Raw genomic sequence first — 27,051 nt, 5'->3', positions numbered from 1 at the left:
GGAACCAGACAATAGGGTTGCCTCTGCCTGTGTACAGTAAGTCTTCTTGCAGAGTCTCATAAAATCAGTATCAGAAGAGTTTTGAGGGCACGGTCTCCTGACTCCTGCAAGGAACTTCGAATTTTTAAATCATTAACGTAAAACAGGGATTATCTCTGTGTGTCAGTTAAGTCAAGCTTTAGCATTAATGAGGTATTAATACCATACATTTTACACAATTTTTGTGCTTCTTGAAAAACTGGGAAAGTAGAGGAAAATGAAATTAGGGAAATAAAAAGATGTTACAATGGCAGTATGATAAGGAGCATGGAGAGCAAGAATTAAAAATGTAAGAAAACAGGGTAGGAGTATCAACAGGAACAGCAAAGCGGCCTTGAGATGATTACATAATGTATCAATTCTTTCCCTAACGACTGTGACCATGCTTTGAATTTATACATGTGCAGCACTATCATGTCTCAAGAGCAAGAGCATGGCCCCTGAAGTGAGAGATACTTAGAATCAATTCCCATTTTCTAGCTCTGTGACCCAGGGCAAGTTCTCTGCTCTGAGCCTTCATTTCCTCAATTGTGCAATGAAGATAAACAGAACCCACTTCATAGTGTTTTTATGAGATGCCCAGTTTAATGCCAGTTTGCCAGCTCTCTTCTTACTTTTTTAACCCTTTGTTACTTTTCCCTTCTGTTTAAAATTTAATTTTAAAAATCCCGTGTATATTGGCAAAGTAGAGAAGTGTCTTTATATCTACCTGTTACTGTCATGTAAATTCATCAGTATAAAGAGGTATACAGGGAGAGCACTTTTGTATTTTAAAACACTCCACAGAAGTGATCGGATGATAAAATTCATCTGTCTCACCACAGTTGCATTAAACTAGGCTTTGCTTTATATCTCAACAGGCTGTATTTCTACTTTTCTGCTCTAGATGGGACTCAGGGCAAAAAAACAAAAAAAAAAAAAAACAAAAAAAACAAAAAACAAAAAACCCACAAAAAAACATACAGAATTACCAAAGGTGATCTGTATGTTACCTCAGAGGGAGTGACTCAGAAAGATTAGACTTGAATTAGAATGGAAAAAATAGGATAAATTTTGCAGAAAGCTGCATTTTAACTTGTCATTGTATAAAAATAATTAGGTTCCTGTGCAGGATTGAGATCCTGGAATTCAGGATGTCACAGTCACTGTCTGCAATCGAGCACCAGCGGTCAGCTTATCAAACTCGTGGGGTCGACCACCGGGACAGGCCCCTGCTGAGCTTCATCTGCTTCTAGCTCCTGGTGATACGTCAGTTGTATTAATCCACGAAAGCTGACTGATACAGCAGCAGTGAGTGTTCAAACACCAATATGCCCCCGAGTCTAATCAGATCCTAAGCTGTCTTGTCAAAAGACACATGTCTGACTTTTTGTCACGTGTGTGGTTTAGGCCTCATGTTAAGGGATCCTAGTTTAAAATATTTATTATCTTTCACATGAACAGTACTTGGTATTCCACTCATTTTTGGCAAAGTTGGGTTTTGTATGTGAAAGAACAATCTCTGGGATTTTATTTATTTATTTATTTATTTTTTAATGTCTGAATCTAAAGTTTTCAGACGGTGAGGGAAGGCTAGGTTGTTGTCCATTGAGCTCTAGTCCATAGAAACAGCTTGGCCCCTGGGGTTTCCCGTGTGTGTTCACCGTGAGGGTGGGAAGTGTGCGCTGCTTCTCAAGCAGGTGCTCCAGCTCTTGCTTATTTGGGGACATTTTAGAATTCCTGTTACTGTTGACAGCACTAATTAGCTAAAGTTATTAGGGGGAAAAACCGACTTTGTAAGCACATAATCATAGGTTTCAAAATTGATGTGACACCTTAAGAAGGAAACTGAGTAACTGTTGAAAGTTGAAGAGAAGAATGTTCCAGGTATCAAGTGCCTGTGAATAGTTGTCACCATGTACCAGAGAAGTGTCTCAGTAATGAAGCACATCTCCATACAGTTTTGTTGATGCTTATGTAAACTTTCTGATAAATGCCAACCCATGTGTATAGTTGGAGAATTTAATTAATTTCTGCTTTAGGTGAGAATAGCAGTAAATGTCATAAATTCTGATCAAATTCAAAATAGGGTACTGGAGTTCCCATAGTGGCGCAGTGGTTAACGAATCCGATTAGGAACCATGAGGTTGTGGGTTCGATCTCTGGCCTTGCTCAGCGGATTAAGGATCCGGCGTCACTGTGAGCTGTGGTGTAGGTTGCAGACTCGACTCGGATCCCACGTTGCTGTGGCTCTGGCATAGGCCTGTGGCTACAGCTCCGATGAGACCCCTAGCCTGGGAACCTCCATATGCCGTGGGAGCGGGAGTGGCCCAAGAAATGGCAAAAAGACAAAAAAAAAAAAAAAAAAAAAAGGCTACTTTCTTTAGATGAGTGTCTTTTGTCAAAGCAGCTGGAAGGAATCTCAACTTTTGACTTATCCGCAAAAGAACATTTCCTAGTAGTGCTCAGCACGAATGAGATTTAAACTTAATTTCTGTTTCTAACAACTAAAGAAGGATATTACAAATCACTCCCTTGACCACCTACAAATTAATGATAACAAAACTTAAGGGAAAATCAAATAAATGAAAATGATTTAGTTCACATAAGTGGTTTGATATGAAACATTACTGAGACTATGAGTTAAAATGCCGATGCTACCAGCTAGTTATATCCCATATTTATCAAAGACAAAAATGGTAGCAGGTAGATTTAAAGAGGAAAAAATTGATGTTCAGTACACAGAGCTGTCTCATGGTAGAAATGAAATACCAAAGAAAATTGGGTTGTGTATTAATTACTTTGACTAAATGGACTGGACTGCTCTAACAACCCCCAAACTCAATCGTTTTAACCAATCAAGGTGCATTTCTTGCTCAGAACATCGTCCTGGGTGGGTTGGACAGCTGTACTAGTCAGCTCTTTCTCCAAGAAGTGACTCAGGGATCTGGGCTCCTTTTATGGTGTGGCTCAACAGTGTGAGTTGGGGGGAGTTACAGATCTGTGGGGCCACATGCCTAGTTATGTCCCAGTCTGGTTACTAAGAGTTGAGATAACGTATGTGAAAGTTTGTGTTGGATTGCATTGTGGAGAGTGGAGTAGGTTAACCTAGTGTCCAGGGGCATAACTATAGATCTTTGTATGGGAAAAATGCAGTTTGCCTGAGATATTCTGAGTAATTCAACCCCGAAAAAATAACTACCTTTATCAAGGAGCAGAACTTTTCTAAATAACAGAAATCATCTCATACATACTCTACCTGCACTGTCCATTAGCCTCAGATGGCTGTTTAGATTTACATTGAAAGTCCTTAAAAGGAAGTAAACGTTTCTCAGCTTTAGCTCTTCCATCACAGTATACACTGTTCAACTACCTGCTCACCACATGTGGTTAGTGGCTACTGTACAGAACTGTGCAGATTTTAAAGCGTTTCCGTCGCTGCTGGAAGTTCGGTGGGACAGCAGCTCGCTCCATATTTCCCTCCTCCTTTGCTCACAGTGTTCCTCTCACCCCAGCTTTGCATGTCCAGAGTTTCTTAAAACCCAAACCTTGGGCCATTTCCTAAAGAAAGTCACCTGATCCTGTCAGTAAAAATATTTTCGTCTCTATCATATATTTCCAATAACTTGATCTGCATCTTTTTATCACCTGTCCCCTTTTGCCATTGTGATATAAATCTGTATTATCTTCACTATTGAACCAGAATATTTCATGAAGATAGAGTCATTGTTTGGATGATATTTTTTTTTCTTTTTAGGGCCACACCTTTGGCCTATGGAAGTTCCCAGGCCAGGGGTTGAACTGGATGAGCTGCAGCTGCCAGCCTATGCCACAGCCACAGTAACACCGGATCCTAGCCACATCTGTGACCTATGCCACATCTCGTGGCAGCGCCAGATCCTTAACCCCACATTAAGGAAGCCAGGGATCAAACCCGCATCCTCACAGAGACAGCGCTGGATCCTTAACCGACTGCCACAACGGGACTCTTACTTGGATGATATTTATACCTCACCCCCAGTGTCCTGCATCTCATACATACATTATTTTTATGCAACAAGTATTTAAAGAATATTAGATCACCCTCTACTTTCTTAATGTAGTGTGAGCTATTACTTTCCTATGTAATCTATAATTCAGTTGTAAATTACAAATTAGTGTCTAACCCAAAATGTTGGTGCCTTAAGGCATTGTTGAGGTGTATAAAACCATTTGCCTATGCGCAGAATGAACTAGATCATTACTAGATTATTAAAATCATTATTATTTGATTTTTGTCATCTGCCGCCTTCAGCTGCTTTTCCCTTTCTGATTTGCGGCTTCTAATCTTTAAATTAAGCAGCAAATAAACACAATGTAATAGTGGAATCCTGATTCTGTTGTTGATCCAACTAAAATTTATTGAGGATAGTTCCCGTCTTGGTGCAGCGGAAACGAATCCAACTAGGAACCATGAGGTTGTGGATTCGATCTCTGGCCTCGCTCGCTGGGTTAAGGATCCGGAATTGCCATGAGCTGTGGTGTAAGTCGCAAACACGGCTCAGATCTGGCGTTGCTGTGGCTCTGGCATAGGCTGTCAGCAACAGCTCCAATTTGACCCCTAGCCTGGGAACCTCCATATGTGGCGGATGCGACCCTAAAAAGACAAAAGACCAAAAAAAAAAAAAAAAAAAAAAATCAAACCATAGTGGGAGAAGCAGACACATAGGCAGCTGAAATAGAAAATGCTGCCAAGCCTTCTTCTATAAGTAAAGTACATGAACTTTGCAACATCAGTGTTTATTTCTTTGGGAATTTCTTCTTTGTTCTCTGCCAGTGTTCTACATAATTGAAAGTATTGTATAAATGAGTTCTTGCTAAATTAAATTTTTTAAATAAATTTGAAGGGTAAGATAGGGTCCTTAAATTCAAATAATATAAATGTAGGAAGAAAAAGGTAGAAGATTCCTCTTCCAAGACGTAGGTAAATGTTTTTAAGAATGGGTATGTGCTACTTTTGAGATGAAATTAGTCATAATTGAAGTTTTAATGGGAAATCATGTTACGTGGCTGAGATTGGAGTGCTGGCCCATAGCATCACGCCAGAGGTGGTCAACCTCTCTGAGCAATGGCCTTCAAGGAGCTCATAGCCTGAGAAGTGGGAAACTGAATGATAATCTCGGAGTCCAGATATACACACAAAAACACACAAAAGAGATACGAAACCCTGATGTGCTGTGGGTGAGGATCACAGACTGTGAGGGCCAGACCTGCACCGTCATCCACCCCTAATGTCTCCAGGGGTCCCTCACTTCTTCCCATGAAATCACCCCTCCAGGATTTCCTGTCTCAGTTTATGGCACCTCTATCCACCCACTGGCTCACGGCAGGAACCTGGACGGCCATGGTCCCCAGTGCTTTCCTTATGCCTCAGAACCCGTCACCAGATCTGTCCGTTCTGCCTCAAAAATCACTTATCCGTAGCAGTTTCCTCACAGCCCCCATCCCTGCCCAGGTCCCCTTCCTCAGACAGGATCTCAACGGAGCCGCCCCGCCACCTCTCCCCACGCCTCCCACCCCTTCATCAGGGGAGGTCCTGCCTCTGGGGGTCTCTCTCTCCCAGAGCTCGTCCCTCCCAGAGGGCCTCCCCCTGCCCACCCCACCCCCCCACTAGGATTGCACACCAGGCCGGATGCTGCTCCATGCTCTTGTGTTGCTGTGGACACACTGGCACATGCGTGTGTGTATCCAGTTGACCCTTGAACACCACGGGAGTTACGGGCACTGACACACCCACACGGTCGGAAATCCAGGTCCTGCTCTTTCTGCCTCCAAAACAAAGGAAATGATAAATGACTTAACCAAGGGCAGGAAGCTGAAGCCGTTTGGGTAGAATTAGGACTCACACCCTAGCTCTTTTGATTGCATGTATTGCGATCTCTAATCAGACACAAGCTTTTCTCTACAGTTAGTTGATTAAAGGTCTGTGAAATGAAAAGACAGGTACTGTATTTTTTGGACAAAATCCATATATAAGTGGACCCACACAGCTCAATCCTGTGGTGTTCAAAGGTGTGTATGTGTGTATGGATCAAATGACCTCAAGAGAGTAGCATGTGCTTACTATTCTGGGGCAAACTGGAGGTAAATAATATTCTGGCATTTTCCTGTTTCATTGTTAATCATCCTTTTATTCAGAGAGGCTGCCTTAGGAATTTACATTAAGGCATTTCAGAATCTTTTATATATTTTCCTATTTTAGAGGGAATAGGAAATAGCTTTGAGCTGTAGCACCCCTACCTATGGCTGTACATGGAAATTCTTTTTTTTTTTTTTTTTCTTTTAAGGCCACACCTATGGTATATGGAAGTTCGAAAGCTAGGGGTCGAATCGGAGCTGCTACAGCCATAGCAATGCCAGATCCAAGCCACATCCAAGACCTACGCCACAGCTCACGGCAACGCCCAATCCTTAACCCACAGAGCAAGGCCAAGGATTGAACCCGCATCCTCATGGAGACTGTGTCAGTCTCTTAACCCACTGAGCCACAATGAGAAAGAACTCCCACACTGAAATTCTAAGGCATCAGTGAAATGTAGAATTTTTGATTACCTCCAAAATAAGAAAAATAAATATTATCTTCTTTTGGAACCATGGAGGGTAAGGAATCTAGACATTCGGGTGTAGGAACAGCATATTCCTACAGATTAAACATGAATCGAGAGTTCCTGTTGTAGCTCAGTGGTAACGAACCCAATTAGTATCCATGAGGACTCGGGTTCAACCTCTGGCCCTGCTCAGTGGGGTAAGAATCCAGCGTTGCACGGATATGGCTTGAATCTGGTGTTGCTGTAGCTGTCACATAAGCCAGCACCAATTTGACCCCAAGCCTGAGAACTTACATATACTGAGAGTGCGGCCTTAAAAAAAAAAAAAAAATCATCTGAAAAATCAAATTAAGGTGTTTTTTTAAAGCCCCTTTACATCTTTGATAATCAGGCAATTAAGTGGATGGTTTTGAAGTGCCTACTCTTTGTGTTACACTTCCATTTATCCCACTGCGTAATTTATTTCCACTACTTTTTAACCAAGTGAGAGTTTTTAAGAGTCTCATGCTCTACCTGGCGACCAAGTGAGATTTTTTAAATGCACATGGGGAATTCCCATCGTGGTGCAGTGGTTAAGGGACCCAACTAGTATCCATGAGGTTTCAGGTTGGGTCCCTGGCCTCGCTCAGTGGGTTAAGGATCCAGCATTGCTCTGAGCTATGGTGTAGGTCACAGACGAGGCTTGGATCTGGCATTGCTGTGACTGTGATGTAGGCTAGCAGCTGTAGCTCCGATTTGACCCTTAGCTTGGGAACCTCCATATGCTACTGGTATGGCCCTAAAAAAAAAAAAGACAAAAGACCAAAAAAATAAAAATAAAAAAAAATAATAAAATGCTCATAGATATAGTACCTTTCTATATGCCCGCCACAAGCTAATGCTGTCCCTGCCATTCTGTACCAGGTCCCCTGGCATGACATCACATCACCACAACACAAGAAGCAAATTTTAAATTCATTCCAACTTTTGACAAAAAGGAAAAGGGAATTCGTGTGAAGGTATGATCAGTTTAAAGAAACATGCCCCATTTTTAGCAGTCTGTTTCCATGGAAACAGAAGCAGCAGCCAACCACAGAGTTATCAAAGTGCCTGTAAATTTCCAAGGCTGAGTGTTGAAAACATTGTCTTCCTGACCTCATGCTGCAGATTAATGCAGGAAACCTACAGTGTGTTAGCCTGGATTGCTAGCATGTTTAGTTTTCATTTCATTTTCATTCTTTAATTCCTAATAAAGGGTAAATGCTGCATTCTAGACTGTGACCAACCTCAAGGTCGCAGTAGACTTTCTGATACTATAACGAAAGGCAATATTTCCTATGTAGTCAGAGGCCTAACTTTGAAACACTAATTTGCACAAGTTTTTTTTTTTTTTTTTAATTTTGTCTCTCCTTTTTTCTAAATGAAAAATTATCACAGTATAAAAATTCCTGGTGAAAATGCTGTTTGCACTTGGTAGTGTCAGAGGCTTAGATTTATGTGCAAACCGTGTAACTCCTTCAGGCCTGAAGTGGAGATGGAAATTTGCTTAATCAGTGCAGGTAGCATGACTTACAGGACAAACCACCATTTTATTTTTAATACTCTTTGCATTCCATTATCTTAAATTACTTTAAGAAGAACCTTATTTATAACTGGCAAATTAGACCCCTGAAAAGAGAACCAAAGGTCCGTAATCTTTGGTTGCTACTTTTTGCCGCCTATGAGAATACTTAAGTGCTTTTCTTTACTCTTCTCTAATGCAGCCTGAATTTCACATTAATTGTAAATGGAGGTGAAAAGAAGTTATTGTCTACTAGTTTTTACACTCTTTACTCCTTTGCCCTTAGCCTTCCCTTCCTTAGTCTTCTTTTACTCTTCAAAACAAAATAATTAGATTCCACCTTCTGTTCTACCACCCACATCAATTCAAAAATACCCCAAACCTCACATTCATACAACTAAGTGAGATGGTCTTGGTTCTGTCTCATAATAATCACTTACCCGTAGAAAATCCTTTTGGTGACTTGTTCTTAAATTTGGGTAGAATTCTCTTTCCTTAGAAAATAGTAACACAGTTATATACTCAAGTATATATGCAAAATTAAGCAGCACACATTTATTAAGGCTTCTGTATGGTGTGTATTGTAGAAGGTGCTAGACTACAAGGATGAGGTCTGGAAAGGAAATTAGAGACCAAAGAAATGAACAAACCTAGAATTCAGTTTGACAGGGACTGTGATAATATGATATGTAGCTGTTATTGTAGTTATCACATCATTAAAAGATGAAGTCACCGTTGGTGGTTAATAGAATTATGGTGGTGATGGGGGCTAACTAGGAGTGGGTGGGAAACAAGAAATTTGATTATTGAGTAATTAGTTTCCAGCCACTTCTGCGACTACACCACAGCTCACGGCAACACCGGATCCCCGACCCACTGAGCAAGGCCAGGGATTGAGCCTGTGTCTTCATGGATACTAGTCAGATTTGTTTCCACTGCACCACAACAGGAACTCCTCTTGTGTATCTTTCTGAAATATCATTTTTACTTTTTCTGGATATATACCCAGGAGTGGAATTGCTGGATCATATGGTAGTCCTATTTTTAGTTTTTAAAGGAACCTCCCTACTGTTTTCCATAGGGGCTGCAGCAATTTACATCCCCACCGACAGTGTACAAGGGTTCCCTTTTCTCCTCCCCCTCTCCAGCATTTATTTTTTGTAGACATTTTGATGATAGTCATTCTGACCAGTGTGAGGTCATTGTGGTTTCAATCTGCTTTTCTCTAATAATTACTGATGCTGAACATCTTTTCATATACCTCTTAGCTATCAGTGTGTCTTCTTTGGAGAAATGGCTATTTAGGTTGGTCCACTTTCTGATTGGATTTTTTTGATATTGAGTTGTATGGGCTGTTTGTATATTTTGGATATTGTTGGTTACATCATTTGTAAATATTTCCTCTCATTCTATAGGCTGTTTTCTCATTTCGTTGATGGCTTCCTTTGCTGTGCAGAAGCTTTTAAGTTTAATTAGGTCCCATTTATTATTTTTGCTTTTGTTTCTTTCACCTAGGGAGACTGATCTAAGAAAATATCTTTCACTTTTTTTAATGTGCATGCATCACTTTATTTTAATAAATAAATAGAAAAATCCCTACAAAACGTGATTTTTAAATAGAGGCATTAGTGGCATATCTCTGAGTCCTAGGCTCAGAAGGAAAGCCTTCCGGATGTGACTGCTTACCCTGTGACTACAAAATACTCATTCAGGAGTTCCCGCTGTGGTGCAGTGGGATTTATGGAGTTTCTGGAGCTCTGGAGGTTGGATCCCCGGCCTGGCACAGTGGTTTAAGGATCCAGCGTCTCCACAGCTGCACTCTAGGTCACTACTGTGGCTTAAATCTGATCCCTGGCCTGGGAATTCCACATGCAACAGGGTGGCAAAACAAAAACAAAAAAACATTTGCAGCAAAGAAGTATATTTTGTGAATCTTTATGGAATTGTGTTTTTGTTTTTGTTTTTTTTAATCCTGTTGATAATGGCAGAAGCTCTTCATGTTAGTGGGTGAAGAGTGTATGGGAATTCTTGGTACCTCCCTGTCGATTTTGTTGGAAACCTTAACTGCCCTAAAAAACTGAATGAAGTCTTTTTAAATCCTTTTTTTTTCCCCTTGGGAAGAAAGGGGTTCTCTTCACCAGTCGTTCAAATAATAGTAGAAACATAACAATAACCACCTTCTTAAACATTTATTTTTGAGGAACAGGAAAAATTGTTCATCAGTCTTTTGTTCTTTTGATATAAACTCTTTCAAGATTTCATTTGCCTCTACCTGATTAAGCAAATGGTTGTCATAATGGTTGTACAACTGTAAATATAATAAAATGCATTGGATTATTAGAAAAACAACCACCACCAAATGCAGTTGTAAATTTTATTGCTGAATTGCTGCTTAATAAAACCCTGAAGCCAGGAGTTCCCGTTGTGGCTCAGCGGAAATGAATCTGACTAGTATCCATGCAGATGTGGGTTCGATCCCTGGCCTCGCTCAGTGGGTTAAGGATCCAGCGTTGCTCTGAGCTGTGGTGTAGGTCGCAGACGCAGCTCAGATCCCAAGTTGCTGTTGGCTGTGATGTAGGCTGGCAGCCGTTAACTCCAATTCAACCCCTAGCTTGGGAACTTCCATATGCCACAGGTATGGCCCTAAAAAAGCAAAATAGAAATTAAAAATTAAGAATAGACTTGTGGTTGCCCGGGAGGGGGGGGGGGGAGTGGGTTGCTTGGGGAGCTTGGTGTTAATACAAACTATTGCCTTTGGAATGGATGAGCAATGAGTCCTGCTATGTAGCACTGGGAACTATCTCTAGTCACTTATGATGGAACATGATAATGTGTGAAAATAGAATGTGTTCATGTATGTGTAACTGGGTCACCGTGCTGTACAGTAGAAAAAAATTGTATTGGGGAAATAACTATTAAAAAATAAATAAATAAAAATAAATAAATAAAAACAATAAAACACTTAAGCCAGGATTGAATGGGGCTCTCAAATGTAATTGTTTTAAGGTATTGCTTAGGGGTCAGTTAATCCCTCCAGTATCTAAATTCAGAAGATAATATTAGGATGTTGGCTTTTCTAAATTGGTTTTCTTTTTTTTGTTTGTTTTTTTTTTAATGATTTAGGACTAGGCCCCTAAATTTAAACTATTTAACTACTTAAATAACACATAATAAATTTTTGCCAAACTCCAAGTATTTCATTGTCTTTTAACTACTCAAATATCTTTTAAAATTTTTTAAAAACCCAAACGAAGTTCTGTTTTTCACCTAATATTAACTTCGGGGTCAATATGTAGCCAATTCTAGAATATTCTTTAGTTTTCCATCTTTGCTTTTGCCCAGTGGTTTACCCATCCTTCACTTGACTGGCTCAGGGCTTGGGGATTTTTTTCCCCTCCCCTCATGATTCTGCAGTTGATTCTGTTCCTTGTCCTATAACTAAGTAATGTACATTGGATCCTCTCTCTGACCTGCAGACAGCTGCTCATCTCCCCCCACCCTCCTCAGACCCCACAGTGAAACTAGCTGCTCATAAAGAATTTCTAGGACTGTGGCTGCCTGCCACACTGCTTTCTAGAAAGTGTCATTTCTGCCTTGTTTTTATAATATATAGCCCTGAGATATCCCCTTGCAAATCCCCTGGCCCCAAAAGATGCTTTGTTTTGGCTTGTTAAACTCATGCTATACTGCTATATGTTTTTAAAATGCTACATAATGTAGGTTTTTTTCTTTAGAGTGAAAGGCACTTTATGTCATATTATGGAAACACTTTAAACATACTACTTACAGAAACAAAAGAGAATTGACGTACCACCTTGGTTCAAAAAGCAGCTAAAAATTTTAAAGTGGGGTATAAGTATTATGTGAAAGACATCATTATATTTTAAGGTTTTTTTAATATTGGAAACTAATTCTAAAATTTTGTTCTAAAAGCACTTTAATCCATTTAAGATTCAGGGGGAAGGAACTAAAAGATGAGACTTTTAATATCTAAACTATTTCTGATAACAAATAACAATGATATTTCCTCTTTGCCCTTAGATAAGCTACCTTTCATTTTTTGGAATTTTTTACTTTTATGTATTAAAAGAAGAGCAAGTTGAAAACGCTTATATTGACACAATACTGTTTTTGTTGGTTGTAACAAGGAATAACACTAGAATTTTCAAAATCATAACCATTTTTCTCTTTGTTGAAGCACAATAGAAAACATGAATGTTAGTCCTAAGAAGTAACAAGACACATCACCTTGGAAAAATTCAAAAGTAAATTAACATTTTTTCTCTAAATGCAACAGATATAAAATATACATGTTCTCACACATCTACTGTAATTTCAAAGATGATAGTTTGTACACAAATTAGTCTCCTTACTTTACAGCCATGCCTTATATGGACCACATAGGGATATTACTCCTTTTAAGAATTAAGGAAGTAACTAGAAGTAAGGAAGAAACTTCATACACAAAAAATTCACCAGAGGAGTTCCCCTCGTGATGCAGCAGAAACGAATCTGACTAGGAACCGTGAGGTTGCAGGTTCGATCCTTGGCCTCGCTCAGTGGGTTAAGGATCAGGCATTGCTGTGAGCTGTGGTGTAGGTTGCAGAGGCGGCTCAGATCTGGCGTTGCCGTGGCTCTGGTGTAGGCCGGTGGCTACAGCTCCGATTGGACCCCTGGCCTGGGAACCTCCATATACCGCTGGTGCAGCCCTTAAAAGGGGGGGGGGGGGGGACAAAAGCCAAAAAAATAAATAAATAAATCCACGAAAGCATTAGTTATAGTATTGGCAAAAATTGGAAACAACCTAAGTGATAAATAAGAAGGGGATGTTTAGAAAGATACGCGTGTCTATCAACAGAATATTTTATGTAGCCATTGAAGTAAGATTGCTTATCATTGTACATACAATGAGATCATAGTATGTAGAAGCAGAGAGTCAAAAATATGCTTAGCTGAGAGACAAAGGAAGTACACCAGTAAGGTAACAGTAGTTGTGTGTCTCTCCAGGTGATGATATTATTGATGGTTTTTCTTTTTTGGTTTCTTCCTCTCCTTTTTTATATGTCCTTATTTTGTGTAATGTAATATATTGTTCTTTTAGTAGGTGAAGAGTTTTTGTTTTTGTTTTGTTTTTAATAAAAAGACTTGTACTCAGACTAGTTAAAAAAGCAGATGGCTCTATAACTTCATCTTCTGTGAATGGGGGGGGTCCCTGCTGTACCTCTTGTGAGTTTTGTCATCAGGAAATACAGAGCTGTTACAGGAGTTCCCATGGTGGCTCAGTGGTAACAGATCTGACTAGTATCCAGGAACATGCGGGTTCAATCCCTGGCCTCGCTCAGTGGATCAAGGATCTGGTGTTGCAGTGAGCTGTGGTGCAGATCACAGGTGCAGCTCAGAACCTGAGTTGCTGTGGCTGTGATGTAGGCCGGCAACTCTAGTTCCAATTCGACCCCTAGCCTGGGAACTTACATATGTCGCTGGCGCGACCCTAAAAAGACACACGCATGCACGCATACATGTATGCATGCACTCGCAAAAAGGAAATACAGAGCCGAGTCGTTACAGGATTCTCAACTTGTAGTAACTGTTTCTGCAGAGAATACAATGCTAGCTGTATAATGAGATACATTTTTTTAAAACCTCTGTGCCCCCCCCCCACACACACACCCTTTTTTGAGAAAAACAAACAGGTTAACCCCAACCATCTTAAATTTAAGAACTTCTGAAGTTCCCATTGTGGCTCAGTGGAAACGAATCAGATTGGCATCCATGAGGACACGGGTTTGATCCCTGGGCCTTGCTCGGTGTGTTAGTGATCCGGTGTTGCCATGAGCTCTGATGTAGGTCACAGTTGGGGCTTGGATCTGGTGATGCTGTGGCTGTGGTGTAGGTCAGTGTCTGCAGCTCTGATTCAACTCCTAGCCTGGGAACCTCCGTGTGCTGTGGGCAAGGCCCTAAAGAGACAAAAAATAGATAAATTTAAGAACTTCTTAGAACTGTGTATCAGATTATTTTCACTTACTTCTACATTTTTCCAAGATAAAGGCATTTGTTGAAAATGCTCAAATGTGAGCAATTGTAACATGAATTCTATTTGAACTCAGTTGTTAGTGTGTCGTTTGTTTCTGAAAGATGTAACTATTCACTCACTCTTTGGAACTGTTTTTCCTCCCTCCAGTGTTCTATAGCAAGATGGCCATGGAGTTACTGAATTTTAGTCAGTTTCCTAGTAGGTTAGAAGCAATGATATCAGCCCAGTAGTACAGTTTATCAAGTCAGCAAGGCACCCGTGGTGGGGGTGGGGGGAGGAATGCTCTGGAGTTAGTTTTCAGACACAGGCCATTGCCCCCGAGATTGGCTTTGGGGCAGCCCCCCACACCCCACCACTACTGCCATAGGAAAGCAGTGCTGGACCAGCATCTGTTCTTTGGTGTGTGGCTACAGGAGAGCAGTCTTGTGAACAAAAGTATGTCATTTCCAGAGATCAGCCAGCCTGTTGGTTTATCCACTGGTCTTAAGAACTGCAAGTGTTCATCAGCCCAGTAGCGTCCAGTGACCTGGGCCTTTCCTCCCTCCACGCAGATGCTGAGTGTGGAGGCTGCAAAGGGAGGAGGACAGTCTCCAAGCTTAACCTGGTAAAGCATCTCAAGATGAGCACATATGCACAACTGTGAATGTTACCTGGTCTTTAAGAGTCGGGTCCTCTTATTCCCGAGTTTCTTGCCCCTTCAGAGTCTGGATGGGCACTGCCAAAGGCTGCCCAACTCTAGTTTTCTAGTGTTCCAGGACAGTTAGGCTGTTCACATCATGCAAGCTTTGTCCCAGCCTGGATGGTCTGCCTTTAAGGTGAAGCTGTTGCTTGTCATTTACTTTGTTAAGTTTTTGTTCATTTGATGAGTGGAAAGTAGTTAAAGGAAGTTAGATGTTGTCAAATTATGAGCCTTACCTATTTGATTGGTACTTTTTGTAACCATTAGTTGTTCACAAAAGAGTGTCCATCAAGTTGTCAGTGACTGGGTTATATCTGATTTGAACCAATACTATAATTGTGTTTTATAGGTTTTTTGGGGGGGTTGTCTTTTTAGGGCCTTACCCACAGGATATGGAAGTTCCCAGGCTAGGGGACAAATCAGCCACAGCAACATAGGATCCAAGCCGTGTCTGCGACCTACACCACAGCTCACAGCAACACTGTATCCTTAACCCACTGACGGAGGCCAGGGATTGAACCCAAGTCCTCATGGGTACTAATTGAGTTCGTTACCACCAAGTCATGATGGGAACTCCTATAATTGTGTTTTAATGTTAACCAAAAGTGGCCAGTCTTTTGATGGGGCGTTGTGCCTTTTATTTAGCATGATGTTTCGTGTTGCCCCCCTATTGATGCAGGTGAAAACTAAATCAAACTGGGTAATCCACAGCCCTAACACCATGACTAGTTATTTGCCTCTTTCTCCTTTCATGTTCCTTGTAATGTCTTTGCTTAGAAACAGACCCTCTGTTCACAGCTGCTGCTGCTCTTTCCCGTGAATCCCAGGCACACACCCTGCAGGCACTAACCGACACCTAATAGGCTTTTAATGAATGAACATACCTGCAGAAGGCTGCCTGCACCCCTCCTTGGAGTACTTGTAGTGTGAGGATATTGCTTCTTGGGAAAATTAATAGGCAATGATGCGAGCATTGATTAGAAGACTATTCTCTTGCCTTTGAGCAGTGTGAAATTAGTAGGCTTAATTGCTATGCCATGAAGAAAACTGGATGGAAAACACAGTGGCTTTGTTTTATTTAAGAGCTGGCAATTAGTGACATGCACTCATTTTGCATGTTACCGTCATGGTAGCAGATACCCTCACACGACAGCATGAAAATGCAATTTCTAGTGAAAGACAGTACAGCTGACAGGGCTGCTCTCCACGTGCCTGAGGGCAGCTGACCCATGTACAGTGGGGAGATGCTTCAAGGCCAACAAGCTGTTGTCATCAAGTTGTTGCAAATGTGATCTGTCATTCCAAGATGCCATTCGCCTAAAAATACGTATTGTGTGTGGTACATTTGTCTCACTGGTATGGTGCTTTGTTTGTTTGTTTGTTTGTTACCCAAAAAGGGGGGCTGCTGATGTTTTTGTCTCCCTTTCTTTGAAGATTCCTTTGGGAGGAGGGAAAGCTAACTGCTGCTAGAGATTCTCCAACAGCCATGGTCACCCTGTTCCAGAAGTGTCAGCCTTTGAACCAGAGATTGTTCTGACCCTTTTCTTCCTCCATATTCCTTTTCTTAAGATTCTGCCTCTTGAAGATGACCACCCTAAATTCAGACAAGCGTTAACTTCAGTGTTCATAGAAGAATGTCGGAGTATGCCGGCATTTGGGTGCTATCAGATGCACAGGTCATCCCTTGGTTGTATTTGTTCCTAGGAAAGTACAGTGGGAACATACCATGCCCAGTAAACTGTAAGGTATCAGGGCAAAGATCTTTGTGTTAGAGCATAATTGATTCAAAGGATCACAAAACATTTTAATGTGAGAAACGTGCATTTTTTTTTTTTTTGACTCCTTAAGTTTTTCTTTTGCTTTGTGTGGTAGAGTCTTGTTGGCTGCTTCAGTTCTAAATGGGATGTCAATAAGCTTTGGGATCCTGTGGCACCCAAAAGAAGAGAAAAGAAGTTTTTTCAGTGTTTAATAAGTATGAAAAGAATACACCATGAATATGCAATGAACATGAAAATATATTTAAAGGCATTTTACAGTCTAGACATTTTTTGAAGTGTATCTAAGACTGTGCTCTGCTCTGCAGTCAGCACAAGGGCCAGCAAAAAGCAAAGGTTCCAAGGGCCACAGGCCCTGCATCTTCAGGTCTCAGGGTTCATTGCAAATAGGAGCTGTTATGTCCCATCACATCTGAACCTGGTCCAAGCCAGCCTCATCACTCTCTTGCTAAAAAATTGTCTTCCTTCCCTACCATTTAAGGAATACACATGGGTAATTTTTTTTTTTTTTTTTTTTTTTGCATATTGACAACCTTTAAGCAAACTCTTAAAAATCCTAATCTTTGTTTTCATCCATGGTATGAAATAAAAATTTTAAGTGGAAATTTTAAATTGAATATAAGGTAAACCAAGGAAAACATTTTTGAGTTATTTCATCTATTACTCTTTTTTGAAAATGGCTCGTTTTCCAGGCAAAAACATGGAGATGCTATGAAAGGAATCTGCTTGAGAAATCTAGGGGAAATTTTTTTTTTTTTTAAGTTAAGCTTGGCAAACTGGATTTCCACATTTTGTGATGTAAGCCTTGTTCTCTACAAGTTTAAAGATGTATTTACTCTTTTAATTAAAATGATTAGGTATCAGTTGGTTTGCGGCTTTCTAAGAACTTAGAATGATATACAGTGTTAGGTTGCTGTGAAGATTAGACTTTAAGATCTTAATTCAGAAATTTTCCTTTTGGGTCATTAGTAATATCTCATAGGTTTAATTTTTATTATGAAGTTGGCCTTCATTAAAGCTATTTAAAATTTGTTCCAGATGGAGTAAGTTCTTCCAGATACATCAGGCTTTCCTTAATATACATTTTTTGCTATTAACTTAAAAAAAAAAAAAAAAAAACAAAGGAACATCAAGTAACCGCCCATTCGTGTTTTTATGAATAAGACACTGTGTAAGCCAACTGTTTTTATTTGCCGAGTCCTGTGTGATTATATTTAAACAACAAATACTTAGCTTTAATCATCAAATTAAAATTACTAACTGACTACACAGAAAAGCTGAGAGAACTTCAGAGTTCACCAAACAGGCAGAAGTCACAAACTGATTTTTTTTTTGTTACAGGTTAAATGGTGCCAGGTAGTAGTATCCTTATTCAATGATGAAAAAGAAGGGTTTTAATACAGCTTAGTTGTACCTCCTCTGGAACTTGCTAGGTTGGGTCCTGCAGTCGCCCGTCATCTCTAACGGTGCTTATTTCCTATTCGCAGTGCTCCAGCTGAGGCTGCAGCAGAGGAGGACGAGAGAACAACTAGTGGACCAGGGCATCATGCCACGTAAGACAGAAGTGTCGTCGTCATTTCTAACGTGATGTAACAGAATGGGCATGTCTAAGGAGCAGCTAAATCACACTCTCCTTTCAGTTTTGTCCATTTACTCCAGTTATAATTATTAAATGAGTTTATAAGGAAAAGCCAGGCCTTGGCCTTGCTAACCTTTTAATGGAATCATTTAAAATGCATTTTGGGAACTAGATGCAGCTTAAAAGATGGACTTGAATTTTATATTATCGCAGCAGGCCTTTAAAACTCTGTAATTAAGCTATCATCAGTTCTTACTCAAACTTCAACATTAGTATTGGTTTTTAAGACCTGAGGTAATCACTCTAGATAATGAATCCAGTGGTACTTAGGCTTGCAAAAGTAACATGATACATTAATTCCAAACCTGTTTCTACTTAAACTCAAATTAATTCTCTGATGCTGTAGTATGGCCTGTATAATTCAGTGTATCTCAACTACAGGACTAATAAACATTCTATTTGTAATTAATAAAATATTTCTTGCCCAAGTACAGGTCTTTCCCAAGTCACTGTAGGCTTCATTCCTTCATTTTTGAGAGTTAATTAATTTTGGAATATTTGTCCAAGTTGTTTTGTTTACCTTTCATTAGCAAGTGTGGAGGTGGTTTTATATATTAGAGAAGAGTGGCGTTTTGTATAGGCTATTAGGATTTACTTTTGGATTTCCCCAAGAAGCAAATTACTTGGCTTCAAAAAACTAGAAAGAAATTACAAAATGCGTTTATGTCTCCCAGTCTTCAGAATCATTGCTGTTAGCTTTTTTTGGTTTGTGATAAGGAACGATTTTTCTCTGCAGGAGATATTTTTCCCAGTGAAACTTTTTTTTCTGGGCTGTTCTTAATGTTCTTAATTGCGTATCTAAGTATTTTAAATCCGGCATTGTGATAAAACCAGCTATCAGAAGCTGATTTGATAATCTGCCAGATTTCCCCACCACTACATTCCTGATATGAACCAATCAAACCGGATCAAAGTATGATGCTTCAAAACCCTGCTGCTAAGCCAGCTGTAGTCTGCTTTTAGGAGTTGGTCCCTAGCCAAACCTGCTTGGCTGGCCTTAGTACCAGAGTTGAAAAGAATGTTACCAAGAGCTGACTGGTCAAGTTTAGGATGTGCCAGCCCAAGTATCCTAGTCCTGTGTCCCACCCGCAGCATCTGACTGCCCACGGTTCTAAGTGCAGGGGGTCATCAGACAGTGGTGGCCATGCATGCAAGAGATTTTGCAAAGATACTCATAGAAATACTGTAATGAGTGATATTTTAATAAATACTGCCTACCCCCCTCTCTGGGATTCTGGAATGTTTAATGCACTAGCAGTTAACATGTTAAAGAACCAGTGTCTTTAGAATGAGTTCCATGTGGTATGGTAGAAAGAGCATATGAACCTTCCAAATTCAAAATTCTAGTTTAAATCCCACTTCAGCCACCATCTCGCTATAGAACTTCAAGAATCGTTTAGCCTCTTGGAGCCTGTCATCTGTCTTGGGGCTTATATGTACCTCGCAACAGCAGTCTAACTGTGATTGACCACTGAGCAGCGGGCTAAGCCCATTGTGGGGTTTTAGTAAGTGATAGCTCTAATCTGTTAGACTTGGAGAGCAGCGAGTCCTCATACTCAAGGCTGATCACGCCAAGGTTAAATGCCTTGAGGACATGTGGGCATTTTCCAGTAGCTTACATGGCCATTAAGAACAAAGACCTGCTAAGGAAGCGTGTGACAGTTCCCTTGGTAATGGTAATTTGCCCCAGGCGTAGGCTGCAACCAGCCTGATCTGATCTTTCAGTTGTCATTATGTATATACAGCTGCATTTTAAATATTCGCTAGTTTTATTTGTGGAAAGACATGATTTTAATTCTGAAACATTTAAGGTTTCAATTTTGCTGATCTCCTAAAGGAACTAGTGAGTAAATGGAACTGTAGTGCACACTAATGAGATTAAGAGGAAACATCGACATGATACACTGTAACATTTGACTGAAGAATTAACTCCTCTATTTATACCTCAGAGATGATTTCTTTTCCTCTCACAGCTCTGAAGAGCCCAGCGGCATTCCATGAGCAGATAAAAAGCTTGGAACGAGCCAGAGTAAGAAATTTCAGTTTAAAATGTTCCCCTTCTCTCTTTCATATGAAAACACCTGTGGACACGTAACGGTCTTGCTCCTAAATATGTCAATAGAGAAAATGTAGTGAATTTTCAGGATACATGGCATGTAAAGTAATATACCCTGGGGTAGTTTTATCTTGGAGGTTTGTGGAAAATACAGAACATTCAAATTTTGTTCTTTTAAAACCAGTAACTAGTTTTGTACATACTTTCTTGCTTTGGGAGCGTAACAACAGCTTTTAGAATAATAGCGGAGTGGGTCTGCACTCTGTTACCCCTGCAGACACATTGCCCAAATCATGTACTGACACCAGATCTTTCCTTGCGTGGTTTCCCTACTGGGTTTATGTTAACTGAACATTTATTTGACCAAAGGAGGGAGAATTTGGCTGAACGAGTAATGCTTCTATATGTTCAGCTCTGTTTTGTTCTTTGAGATGACTCCACCGTAGTTGCACATCGAATTGATGTTTCTTATTTTTCTTTAAAAGTGCCATTATTTGTTCTTTTTGTTTTAGGGGAAACATCTATCGTGTGGTATGAAAATAAGCATATTCAAAAAATTCCTTAAGAGTTTTCCCAGGATGCAGTAATGATCTCTTAGAGTCTTATAAAATACAAAACCCATTTTAAAGCCCCACTGTTTAGAATTGAGTACAGTTCTGAATAAGAAATTATGGTTAAGGATATGAACTCATCCAGGAAAACACATGAGGGTTTTCAGGAAACGTGTTGATTATCTAGGTGGATTTTTACGTCACCCAAAGTGTGGATTTTATTGATTTTGATATTTAAGTGATCAAAATCATCTCTCTGTTCAAAAATCACCTTCAAAATTATGAGCCTTTGCCTTTTCCAAGTTTAAAAGTCTATAAAGTGCTCTCTTTATACCGGCATACCCTGTACAGTTTTGAAGGCTGCAATTTAAATCACATATTGGATAATAGTTTCTCAAAATACTAATTTCTACTCTTTTCTTTTTCTCAAAATCATGACCAAAAGGGTATACAATTTATTTAAAAGGAGTACCTTGAAGGAAAAAAAAAGTACAAAACCACAGTAACTCATGAGCAATATATGGTAAGACTTTCTGTCTGTCTTTTTTTTTTTTTTTAAGACTGAAAACTTTTTGAAGCACAAGATTCGGAGCCGACCAGATCGTTCTGAACTTGTCAGGATGCACATTTTAGAAGGTAAAAGTTTTATTTCTGCTTGTTACAGTTTCTCAAGGAAAAAAGTGAGACTTCCACCATTTCTTCTGTTCACTCCCATTTTAACAACTGTCACCCCACAGGCTGACGTTCTCCAAACTGAACAGCAACAGGAAGGCCCAAAGCTAAACACGCTCCGCTAGATTCATGGGGAGGGTTTGCTTCTCCAAATAACCAGTTGCAGGGCTGACTCTTCTCTCCCATATACTGTTCTGGAAAAACATTGCCCGTCCAAAGGATTTCTTCATTGGCAAAGGATATGCGCCTACTCCTTATGTCATTAAGGGTGGGACTGCTTCAAGTCTAACCCTGGATTTTCAACTACTTGGACCCTGTTTTGTCCACTTGGGCCAAGGGCCATTCTCTTTGTTGCTTCTTACCCACAACAAGCCAGCTTGATCTGACCACTATCACAGGCAGGCTCCTTGCGGCCCACTGCATTTTCTTGATGCCCCAGTCTCATCACTTATGAAGCTGGTGAGGATGGTTCCATGCCATCTTTGGTGAGATGTGTGGCCCGGGCCTTGATGTCTTTCTCTCTAAAGACAGAGCACCCTTGAAAGCTGGTTATCTCCACCATAAATTCCCAACTTTCATTTTCTTTCCTTGTTCTCACTAATTTGTTGACAAAATCATAGGAGCTTGACCCTATGATAGTCTTGAGAGTGTTAGGCCTTGAGAAGATAGAGAAAGATTCAGAGAACTTCTCAAATATTTAGAGACAGTTATTAGGCAGAAGGAAGATTAGATTTGTCCTGTCTGGCCTGATGATGGGGTTAGTATTAGATTTAGGTTGACATTACATAGTATTAGATTATAATTCAACATAAGGAATAATATCCCGAAGGTCATTCAGCTATGTCCAACTAAAATCTTTGGGAAGTGATATGGTTACTTATCACTTCCCAAAGGGGGGTGTTCATTGGCCAGGTAGCTAGGCACCAGAGACTCAAGTGAGCCAGATGGACACCCCACTTCGGGGAACTTAAATTCTAGTGTCAGAGATAGATAATAAACAGGCCAAAGAAATAAATTACAGATCATGAAAATACTCTATAAGAAACAGACAGACTGCTGTGATAGGGCGTAAACACAGACCGACACCATGTTAAAGACGTAAAGAAGTCCCATTGTAGCTCAGCAGGTTAGGAACCTCAGTCTCCATGAGGATGTAGGTTCAATCCCTGCCCTCACTCAGTGGGTTAAGGATCAGCCTTGCCACAAGCTGTGGCCTATAGATCACAGATGCAGCTCAGATCCCACATTGCTCTGGCTGTGTTGTAACCCAGCAGCTGCAGCTCCAGTTTATTGCCTACCCTGGGAACTTCCATATGCCAGTTGCCGCCCTTAAAAGGAGTTCCAAGTATGAAGGTGGTCTCCATAGTCCCAAGTAGGGTCTCTTCTAATCCAAATAATCTATGATTATGTGACTGCCCTATCTGGAGTGGGAGGTGAGAGGTAGATTCCTTTCCCTACCTTGGGTTGTGTTCTCGAAGTCTACTGGACTGAAAAAGCTTTTCCAAAACTCCACTGGTAGGGTAGGCGCAACCACCAGCTGTCAGGGATAAGTGAATCTGCAGATAAGCAAGTTTGCTGGTAAGTAACTTGGGCTGCTTCTGTGCCTGAAAATATCTTGACCCATAAGGGACATATTTATAGAAATAATGCTGTCTATTTCAGTTGCCTTCTCATTGTAAGAGGCTTTATTAATATAATTAAAACTAAGGCAAATATATTTAACTACCACAAGGAGTCATATTTGCTTTTTCTCAAAGAGGACTACCCAACACTTAAAAATCTAACCATGTATAGGAATGAACCATGAGTGATGTTTTTAGGACATCTATTCTCAGGTTGAGATTTTTGAAGTAGGAAAGAATGCCTCATCTGTAATTTTTTAAATACCTTAAAACCACCCCCACCTTATTTAACATTAGTCCAGTTTTGATTGAATTAGACGTTTGGCAGGCCAAAATCTAAATTATTTCCTGTCGTTTAGTAGCCTAAATACAGCCTCTGCCTCCTGGAGATAAAGAAGCAGTGAAACTAGGAACAGAAAGACACCAAAACATCAGCCTGTAATTATTTACATTTGGAATATTTTCTTGCCAAACGTATTCCTGATACCACCTTGGATAGGGTCAGTGGGAGAGGAAAAGGCAGAAAACTGTGCTGCCTCGATCTTAATGGAAGCGTTTAAGCCTCAGCCTAAGCATGATTTGCATGATCTGCCTCTCCCCACTTGTCATCTTCCTGGGTGGTTAGACGTATTTTATTAACAAGATTGGGGCCGTAGTTATTTACATGAGAAAATTATAAAAATGAGGTGGGCACACATGTTATTTTAACTTTGAGAAATGGGCATTTACTTGCCAGTATTCCAGCTTAGGGCTGGGACCGTCAAGGCTTTAATGAACGGAGTTCACATGTTTCTTGTGTAAAGCGAAGCCATTGTACACCATCTGCAATTTCCACTCCTGGTGGAACGAAACTTAAAAGACACGTGAAAAGCAACCGGAGTTTAAAAATCCTAGATTTTATCATTTTTCCCCACATCTTTTACAGTTGTTAGTTACCCTAAGTAATGTGACGGTGATTTCGTTCCTCCCAAAAAACTTTTGAGTCATTTCAAAGAATTTAACTCAGGTTTCCAAGAAATAATCATTTTAAGTTTGAAGTTTACGATTTTTCCCGTAACAGTTAAATTATGTATTGACAATAGCAATCACAATAGTTCTGAACGAGTGTGTGGACAATCAGGATTGACTCTTGGGGAGGACCCAGCTCAGCGTGGTGAGAAGAGAAGGGCTCAGATGTGCTGGAGGAGCGTTTATCGGACACTTTGGCCCTCCGCCAGGACCTCAAACCCACACAATGAAGAACATGAGATAATGCTGAGGTTACCTATGGGGAATGTCATTAAAAGACCTTAAACTGAATAATTTAAGGGACAAGCACCTTTCACTTCAATATAGGGTTAACACTTCATCCTTATATTTAATGACTCATAAACAGTTTTTAGAACAATGTAATAAAATGTTCATGAGAGTTACCAGAAACACAAGCAACTGACAGAATTTTGCAGATAAAGGAGTTAGGATATTTATAGCAGTTTCACATCTGTTCTGTGACTTTATGCATTTTGTGGGTAGATGAGTTGATGTTTTTCTACATGGCACTGACCACTGTGTAACTGACCGTCCCGCCACCGTGACGTCTTCAGAGATACACCCACATTCTTAGCTGTGGCAAAGGACTCTGAGGGTAAACGCACAGGGATCAGCCTCCGGATGTGATTTGTAGCTCTTCCCACTGACTCCCGCAGAGAAGTTTACATCCTGGGATTCAGCGTCTCCTCGTCTAGGTATTGACTTTCTGATGAAGCCACGTCTGAAACTGCAAACCTCTTGAGCCATGGACCACATCTCTCTTGTCATCCTCTGTATCCGCAATACCTAATAAATGTTAATTTGACCTTCCTGCCATAAATGAGCAACAGCAGTACCCCAGTTTTGGCTTGAGTTCCTGTTAATTGGAGTCTGAGGACATTCACATTGTGTAGACAAGATAAAGCTAGCCAGGACTAAAAAGGTAAATTGTAATATAGGAGCATTCTTAAGCCGTCAGTGCCTCTCCACAAATATGTTAGGAACACATACGTATGTTTATACCAGTTTAAATTAAGTTAGCTGGCCTGAAACAACTTCGTGGACTAGAGATAATAATTCAAATAAGGGTTAAAACTGTGTTTCTTCTTTTAGAAACATTTGCAGAGCCATCCCTGCAGGCCACTCAGATGAAGTTGAAAAGAGCTCGACTAGCTGATGATCTGAATGAAAAGATTGCTCAGCGACCTGGTCCTATGGAGCTGGTAGAGAAAAACATCCTTCCCGTGGACTCCAGTGTGAAGGAAGCAATTATAGGCAAGACTCCAAAATTTTACTCTTTTCTGGGAGAAAAAGTAGCTTGGAAGATTTAGATAAAATTTAAAAAGCCAGCACTGGCTCCATAGCTTAGTGGTTAGAGCACTGGTCCTATAAAAAGCCATCACCAATCACAAGCATTGTTTTCCGGGTGAATGAGAAATTGTTAACATGGGCACTGACTCCCATTATTGCTGTTACTGTTTTTATATTATTTAAGACTAGCATCTCTTACCCGTTAACTCAGAGATTCCACTTACTACATCTGAGGTTTAAGTTCTGATTTTTCTGTTACATTTTCTAAGTTAAATTTATTATTATAATGTTTCGTTTCTGTTGTTTTAAGATTTTTACAGACTTTTCATTATTTTAGTTTTGTTTACGTCTAGGAAAGATAAATAGTTCTGCATTAGTTCAGTAAGGTGACTAGCAAATGCATATAGATGTATTCATTAAGAATGGTAAAACCTGGAGTTCCCTTGGTGACACAGCAGGTTACAGATCAGGTGTGGTCACTGCTGTGACTCAGGTTGTAGCTGTGGTACAGGTTCAGTCCCTGGCCCCAGAACTTCTCCATGTCACTGATGTAGCCAAAAAAAAAAAAAGTAGAATCTGTCCATTTTATCCTAGTCTTATCATATCAGTTACTAATGTTTGCCCTTTTTTTCTGGCATAAACTTTAGCAGAAAAAGACTTTTTTTTTTTTTTCCTGGAGTAACACTACTTATTCTTCAATTTTGAAAAGTTAATATCCTACTTTAAAAACTAATGTAGTTCCCATTACTCTTGGGGCCGTTGTATTTTGCATTAGTAGGAGTTTAGTCTCAGGCAGTCTGTAGTCAGTAATTCTCAGTAGTGCAGTCAACTATGATAACATTCATTCCCAAAGAAATGGGCCCCAAAAGGTAAGGTAAGGTAGGTACAGCAGGGCTTCTCCATGAGCTGGGACTTATCAACAGATACCCAGTCATAGCCCCATTTTCTCTGTTACCTTGTAATGATTTTTTAGTAGCTAGATTCCAAATCAGGATCCAAACAAGGTCTGCACTTTGCCTTTGGCCGACACATCTCTTCAGTCTTAATCTCCTGGGTGGCTCTTCCTCCTTTCTCTTACTTTTTTTTTTTGTTGTTGATGGACAGGCTGGTTTTGTCCTCTAGCATCTCTGCATTTTGGATTTTTCTGAATGCATTTGCATCCTCACGTGTCATTAAAAACTTTCGTGGAGTTCCCATCGTGGCTCAGCAGAAATGAATCTGGCTAGCATCCATGAGGACGCAGGTTCAATCCCTGGCCTCATTCAGTGGGTTAAGGATCTGGCGTTGCTGTGAGCTGTGGTGCAGGTCGCGGACACAGCTTGCATCCCTAATCTCTATGGCTGTGGTATAGGCCAGCAACTATAGCTCCAGTTTGACCCCTAGCCTGGGAACCTCCATATGCCAAGGGTGTGACCCTAAAAAGACCAAACAAAAAACAAAAAACAAAAACCTGTCTTGTCTCCTGTACTTCCTGTAACTAGTAGTTGGATCCAAAGACTTGATCTGATTCAAGTTGGGTTTCCCCCCAAGTAGTCATCACAGCTAATGGTGTGTTCTTC

The 27,051-nt window shown here is 40.2% G+C and overlaps 1 protein-coding gene across 20 annotated transcripts in view; it reads left to right on the top strand.

The window, feature by feature from the left end:
- Positions 1-27,051, top strand: part of MKL2 (MKL1/myocardin like 2) — a 275,368-nt gene that overhangs the window by 197,284 nt on the left and 51,033 nt on the right. For all 20 annotated transcript variants that reach the window (XM_021086567.1, XM_021086575.1, XM_021086573.1 and 17 more), the window contains 4 exons: positions 18,121-18,186; positions 20,246-20,301; positions 21,440-21,515; positions 25,295-25,456. In XM_021086567.1, the coding sequence (XP_020942226.1) occupies positions 18,121-18,186; positions 20,246-20,301; positions 21,440-21,515; positions 25,295-25,456 (360 nt within the window). The remainder of the gene's footprint in view (positions 1-18,120; positions 18,187-20,245; positions 20,302-21,439; positions 21,516-25,294; positions 25,457-27,051) is intronic.

The sequence above is a fragment of the Sus scrofa genome, chromosome 3 (genome assembly GCF_000003025.6).
Source record: "Sus scrofa isolate TJ Tabasco breed Duroc chromosome 3, Sscrofa11.1, whole genome shotgun sequence".
Classification (NCBI taxonomy): Eukaryota; Metazoa; Chordata; class Mammalia; order Artiodactyla; family Suidae; genus Sus; species Sus scrofa.
Note: the sequence above shows the minus strand (reverse complement) of the source record. Positions and strands in the feature narration are given on the sequence as shown.